Here is a 7500-nt window from a genome sequence, read left to right as displayed (position 1 = left end):
AGAGGAAGAGAGAGAGATAGAGAGAGGAAGAGACAGAGAGAGAGATAGATATAGATAGATATATATAGATCAGTGGTTCTTAACCTGGGTTCGATCGAACCCCAGGGGTTCGGTGAGTCAGTCTCAGGGGTTCGGTGGAGGTCAAGACACACACCTGACTCATATGATTCGTGATGACACGCCCCGCTTGGCCATCATTGGCTGCAGGTGATCACGCTACATCGCTTGGCCTATCTGTGCTGCAGGGAATTTGGTGCGCTCAGTAGTCGACTTGTGACTGTCGTGATGGTACGTCGTGTGATTGTGAAAGGAACAGACTTTGTTGCGAAAATGACATGAGAGTGGCACTTGCCAAGGTGAAGCCGCGCATTTCTGAACTGGTCTCTGAAAGGCACTAATTGCAGTAAATATTCATTATTATGTTTTTGTTTTTGTGTGAAAATCATGTTTTGATGGTTTTGTTCTTTGAACACAGTGATGTTGATGCACGGTTCATTTTGTGCACCAGCAAAATATATACCTATGTTTTGAATTTGAAAAAATCATTTTATTTTTCCAATTAAGAAGGGTTCGGTGAATGCGCATATGAAACTGGTGGGGTTCAGTACCTCCAACAAGGTTAAGAACCACTGATATAGATATATGCTATTATATGTATTTGTGGAGGGAGAGCATTCATCGCGGGGTCAGGCGGGAGGTCGCCGGTCGACTCCTTTACACTCCGCTTACGTCGCCATGTGGGATTTGAGGCTGTTGTTCTTCTGATGGTCCAACCCACACCCTGCCTGTCTGGAGCCCAGACACACGCTCTGCTACCACTACTACGTCCAACATGGAGGAGCTGCTTCACCCTCCCTGTGCTCTCACTCCTAGACAGCACCTGAGAGAGAGAGAGAGGAGAGAGAGAGAGGGGGGGGAGAGAGAGAGAGAGGGAGGGAAAGAGAGAGAGAGAGGGGGAAGAGAGAGAGAGTGGGGGGGAGAGAAAGAGAGAGAGAGAGGGAGAAGAGAGAGAGGGGGAGAGAGAAAGAGAGAGAAGGAAAGAGAAAGAAAGAGAGACAGAGAGAGAGGATGAGAAAGAGGGAGATAGGGAGGAGAGTGAAAGAGAGCGGAGAAAGAGAGGAGAGAGGGAAAGGAGATAAAGAGAAGGAGAGAGCAAGATGGAAGGGCAGGAGAGTGAGGGAGAGAAAGGAGATAGAGTGGGAGAGAGGAGAGAGGAGGAAAGAGAAGGGAGACTGACAGAAGGGAAGGTAGAGAGAGATTGACAGAAGGGAAGGAAGAGAGAGAGAGAAGGAAAGAGAGAGTGAGGGAGAGGAGGAGAGAGAAGGCAGACTGACAGAAGGGAAGGTAGAGAGGAGGAGAGAGAAGGAGAGAGAGGAGGAGAGAGAAGGCAGACTGACAGAAGGGAAGGTAGAGAGAGACGAGGAGAGAGAGGAGAGGAGGTGAGACAGACACTGACAGAAGGGAAGGTAGAGAGGAGGAGAGAGGATGAGAGATGAGGAGAGAGAGGAGGAGAGAGAAGGCAGACTGACAGAAGGGAAGGAAGAGAGAGAAGGAAAGAGAGAGTGAGGGAGAGGAGGAGAGAGAAGGCAGACTGACAGAAGGGAAGGTAGAGAGGAGGAGAGAGAGGAGGAGAGAGAAGGCAGACTGACAGAAGGGAAGGGAGAGAGGAGGAGAAACAGACACACTGACAGAAGGGAAGGGGGAGAGGAGGAGAGGGAGGAGGAGAGAGGGGAGGAGAGACAGACACACTGACAGAAGGGAAGGGAGAGAGGAGGAGAGAGAGGAGAGGAGGAGAGACAGACACACTGACAGAAGGGAAGGGAATGAGGAGGAGAGAGAGGAGAGGAGGAGACAGACACACTGACAGAAGGGAAGGGAATGAGGAGGAGAGAGAGGAGAGGAGGAGACAGACACACTGACAGAAGGGAAGGGAGAGAGGAGAGAGGAGGAGAGAGAAGGCAGACTGACAGAAGGGAAGGGAGAGAGGAGGAGAGAGAGGAGGAGAGACAGACACACTGACAGAAGGGAAGAGAGGAGGAGAGAGAGGAGGGGAGAGGAGGAGAGAGAGGAGGAGAGACAGACACACTGCCAGAAGGGAAGGCAGCGAGGGGAAGTGAGAGTGCTGGGCCCGTGGCGTCTCTGGACCCGGGGAAGACGTCCTTCAGACCTGCCGTCCAAGGCCAAGACATCTGTTCTTTAGTGCTTCTCCATTAAATCTCCTCCCAAATGCCAAAAAAAAAAAACGCCGCCTCCCTCCCTCTCTCTCTCCCTCCTTCCAAAACGCACCCCATCCATCTCCCGGCCTGCATCTCCCTGTGACAGCTCGCGCAAAAAATGGCTGCTTTTAGTAGCAAAGGGCGAGTCGGAGGAGCAGCCACTGCCCATGCTGCTGTCCAGCCAAAGTGTATATCACCGCTTCACCGCCCCCCCCCCGACTCCTTTCGGGTTCCGGAGAACGGCGAGGCGCTTTGCTTCTGACCGGATCGCGCCAGGGCCGCCCGGCGTGTCCGAGCGCTTTGCCTAATTCGTGTTTCAGCGCCACGTTTTCACACGCCCGATTAACTAGTCAGTAACTAGGCAATCAAAGTGAAATCAAATACAATATAAACTTGTTGTGAGCATAAATGACAGGTGATATATATATATACACCTATAGATATGTCACCTATAGATATACTCTTCGCACGACGGTCAGCGTATTGTAGAGATAGCGTATTGTAGAGATGTTCTACACCACACACTTGGTCTCCCAGCTTGGCCCAGGAGCATCATGGGATGCCGTCACGGCGAGCGAGTCTTGCGCTGTGGCCGGCGGGCGTTTGAAAGCGCTTCGCCGTGCGCAGCGTCCAGCTAGGCTCTATATTTCTGTGGCGGAGGCGCGGGGGGAGGCATGGCGTGGAATCTTAATTGAGAGTGAGGCCTTCATCAGAAGGTTAATTCTGTCTCTCTCCTTGCCGCGCGAGGATGTGATCTTTCTGTTGATCCCCCCCATCTCGGTCTCTCTCTCACTCTCCCTATGTCTCTCTTTCCCTCCCTCCCTCCCTCCCTCCCTCTCTCTCTCTCTCCCTCCCTCTCTCCCTCCCTCCCTCCCTCCCTCCCTCTCTCTCTCATACACACCGTGTCTGCCCTTTACACCGTTTTCTCTCTCTCCCCCTCCTCTCCTCTCTCTCTCTCTCCTCTCTCTCTGTTACCCTCTCTCTCACTCCCCTCTCTCTCCTCCCTCTCTTCTCCCTCTCCTCTCTCTCCCTCCTCTCTCTCTCTCTCTCTCTCCCTCTCTCTCTCTCTCTCTCCCTCCACCCCTATGGTATCTGAGCGTTGTGGGGGAGGGGCGGGGCGTCATATGCATGACGGGGCGGGAGGGGGGCGTGTTCTCAGAGAGAGCGCCAGTAATAAACGGCGCCAGAGGACGCGCCCGCCGTCTCCGAGGCGGCCTGCGGCGGCAGGGGGAAGGAGAAGGAAGGAAGGGTCAGACGGCCGCGTACGACGCGCCACGACACGGGAGCTGCGTGGTTATCGCCGGGCGCCATAAGTGAGGTTACGCGTCTTGACTGTGTGTGTGTGTGTGTGTGTGTGTGCGCAGACCCAGAGAAGGCAGAGGGCGAGCCGGGGAACGGCGTGGCCCAGTGGCGTCTGAGCGAGCAGCTGTACCCGTGTCCCGTCTGTGGGAAGGTGTTCGGCCGACAGCAGACCCTCTCCAGGCACCTGGCTCTACACACAGGTGAGGGGGAGGCGCACACACACACACACAGATGCACACACAGACACACACATCACACACACACAAACTCAAACACTCAGGCACACTCACCCACGCACACATACACACACACCCTCAGTCACACACACACACTCTCGCGCACACACACAGTCTCACGCACACTCACTCAGGCACACTCACACACACATTCTCACACACACACGTGCAGGCATCATCCATCATCCATGCATCAAGCACCACTTCCGAATGTCATGTTTTGACATGGCAACATTCCCATGGTGTAGCGCGGTTCGGTTGTGTGTGTGTGTGTGTGTGTGTGTGTGTGTGTGTGTGTGTGAGAGAGAGAGAGAGAAACACAGTGCCTTTGTGTGTGCGAGCTCCTTTGTGTGTGTGTGTGTGTGTGTGTGTGTGTGTGTGTGTGTGTGTGTGTGTGTGTGTGTGTGTGTGTGTGTGTGTGTGTGTGTGAGAGAGAGAGAGAGTGAGAAGACCTGAGTAAGTAAATAAGGTTGACTAGAGTGGATTACCATCCCTTTAAACAGATTACCAGAGTGATTAGTCTTACTGGGACGACGGCTTGTGTAATTATACAGCTAGGCTGACTCCCAGTATGCATACACTACTCCTCTATCCGCTACACACACACACACACACACACACACACACACACACACACACACACCTTGCTCAGCTACCTCCGGGTAGTGCACAGACACACACACACACACACACTGCACTCTCATCACTGAGAGCAGGCATTCTTTCTCTCACACACAGTAGATGTTCAGTATTCGTTGGGCGTAGAGTTGGGATCTCCAGAGTCCTGATTAAACTTCTGAACTCGGCCCCTCAGACGTCCTAATCACCCGCCAGCTCCCAGTAGGCACGCTCCACCCCATCCCCCCGCCATGCGGATCTAACCCACGCTCCACCCCATCCCCCCGCCATGCGGATCTAACCCACGCTCCACCCCATCCCCCCGCCATGCGGATCTAACCCAGGCTCCACCCCATCCCCCCGCCATGCGGATCCAACCCAGGCTCCACCCCATCCCCCCGCCATGCAGATCTAACCCAGGCTCCACCCCGTCCCCCCGCCATGCGGATCTAACCCACGCTCCACCCCATCCCCACGTCATGCAGATCTAACCCAGGCTCCACCCCATCCCCCCGCCATGCAGATCTCACCCAGGCAGACCTGCACTCTTTACGCTTTCATATCACAAATCGCGTCCCATTGTTATGTTAATGTCCGTCTGATAAATGGGGCGACTGGTTTCCTGTTTACCATCCTGGACACGCCCACTCAGCCGCTCTGATCTCCTGTATAAAGAAAAAAAAGTACCACCCACATATTTGCACACGCTTGCACATTAATTTCCCTCTCTCCCCCACACACACACACCCACACACACACACACACACACACACACCCACACACCCACACACACACACCCTCTCTCTCCTGATCGGAGGTGCTTGGCGGTGAACAGCTTGGCCGCACCACAGAGAACAGAAGTGGGGGCATATGTCAGCGCCATGGTCCTTTTGGTTTCCCTGGCGACATAAAGGTTGCCTGGCTTTTTGTCCTTGGGGCAAGTTGCGGGGGGGGGGGCGGGGGGGCTAGTTTGTATGGCAGCGTGCGTGGCTGTGTGTGTGTGCGCATGTGTGTGTGTGTGTGCACATGTGTGTGTGTGTGTGAGCATGTGTGTGTGTGTGCGCATGTGTGTGTGTGTGTGTGTGCACGTGTGTGTGTGTGTGCGCGCGTGTTTCTGTAACATTTTCCTGATCCTCAAATTAGCGCACCGGTGTGCTGGTTCTCGGCCGTGCGTGTGTGTGTGCCGCGCTCAGCCGTCTGTGTGTGTGAGCGTGTACATGGTCCTCAAACCGAGAGCCTGCTCATGTGGAGTGCGCGTGTGTGTGTGTGTGTGCGTGCGTGCGCGTGCCCGTGTGCGTCGCTGCAGAGGAGGGGAAGTATAAGTGTCACTTGTGTTCTTACGCAGCCAAGTGCCAAGCAGCCTGAACCAGCCCCTCCCCCTCCACGCCGTCAAGCTGGCCAGCCCGGACGCCGAGCACGCCGCCGCCGCCGACGCCCCCGAGCTCAAGAGCTGCCCCTACTACTACAGGTGGAGTGACCGCCACAAACACACACACATTTGAATTGTGTTCACATAATCAACGAAATCTTGAACACAGATAATAGATGTGGAAGCACTGGCCATACATTACATCACTTATCAGACAGTCTATGGATACAGGAAGCAACGTCTCCATATCTGACCACTTCCATGATCCCAGATGATGGACAGAACGGTGCTTCTGGCTCGGGCGTTCTGCCATCTGCAGGCCCCTCACGACTAGTCTGGTCCTAAGCTAGCAAATATAAACACCAGCAGTTTACATTTATACCCAAGCTGCGCCATCGCATCTTTGAGCGGTTGATATTCACACATCACACACACAGTCCCCTCTCACTCTCTTCTCCTGACCAGTTCAGAGAGCTGTGCGAGGGCGTCCGCGGCGCCGTAGCGGTCTGAGCGTCGGGTTTCCGGCGAACCGGACCGGGGGTTGCGCCAGATCCGAAAAAAATGTCTGCAGGGCAGTGGCATATCGGGCCGCCGCTCCCGAGAGGGGGGTCGGTGTAATTTCGGCGCGAGGGTCCGGCGCTCTACGGCGACCCCGTCTGGTGTCGGGAGTCACGGTCACGGTTTGAGGGAATAGGGAAGCGGGCTTTCTCTTCCGGATCGTCTACCGCGGGGTCGTGCGACCGACCGACCCTCCACGGCAGCGACAGGACCGTTGGGACTGACGGTCGGGTGTGATTGGCTGTGATCGGCTACCAGGTTGGGGGGGAAATGGGATCAAATCTGCAATAAAATCGAATAAAAAGACCTGTAGGAGCTCATCATAGATATAGATCTATCATCTCCCCCTCAAGTTCTTGACCCGTACATGTTTTTTACACCTCAGAAACCTTGATCCTCATCACGCCTCGGATTATTGTAATTCTCTTTTTACTTACCTCAACAAAGAATCTTTAGACTACCTCCAGCTGGTCCAAAATGCTGTTGACCAGGTCCAGTAGAACTTCTCATGCTAACGCTGTCCTGGATCTCCCTGCACTGGCTTCCAGCTAACCTCAGGATCCAGTTTGAGGTTCTGTTATTACGTATAGCGGCCCTACATGGTCAGACACCTCTTATATCTGTCTGACCTGCTCCATGAACACGCTCCCAGCAGGTCACTGAGGTCAGCTGACCAGGCTCTGCTGGTTGTCCCTCTCACCAGGCTCAAGACCAGAGGTGACAGAGCCTTTGAGTCTGTGACACCCTGACTGTGGAATGTTCTTCCTCAGGACTTGAGAGCTGCGGCCTCTGTGGACATTTTCAAGAAGCAGCTAAAGACGCTTCTGCTTAGACGGGTGTTTTCTGAATCAATTTGACTCTTGTCTATGACTGTTGTCCTGTTTCCTGTGTTTTAAAGGACGTGGCCAAGATTTTTTGAAATACATATTAACACACCTGATGCATGCTTTTAAAACAGTATTTCCCCCAGTATTTCCCCCACGCACAGAGTTGAAAATGCTTCATACTGCTTGTCTAACCCAGAGAAGATGGAAAACAAATTTCCCCAAATCTTGGCCATGTTCTTTAATTTGATTGATTCCTTGTATATTTTAACCAATGTGAAGCCATTTGTGAGTCCTCTGTGAGAAGTGCTATACAAATCAAATTTACTTACTTACCTCTCCTCCCTCCCTTCTCTCCTCTCCTCTCCTCCCTTCTC

General features: G+C 53.6%; 1 protein-coding gene across 1 annotated transcript in view; it reads left to right on the top strand.

Moving 5' to 3' along the window:
* Positions 1 to 7500, top strand: part of znf827 (zinc finger protein 827) — a 93136-nt gene that overhangs the window by 70717 nt on the left and 14919 nt on the right. The window contains 3 exon segments of the mRNA XM_084454686.1: positions 3581 to 3718; positions 5679 to 5729; positions 5732 to 5845. Coding sequence (XP_084310812.1) covers positions 3581 to 3718; positions 5679 to 5729; positions 5732 to 5845 — 303 coding nt within the window.

Source organism: Borostomias antarcticus (genome assembly GCF_949987555.1).
Source record: "Borostomias antarcticus genome assembly, chromosome: 20".
Taxonomy (NCBI): Eukaryota; Metazoa; Chordata; class Actinopteri; order Stomiiformes; family Stomiidae; genus Borostomias; species Borostomias antarcticus.
This window is presented reverse-complemented; position numbering and strand designations above follow the sequence as displayed.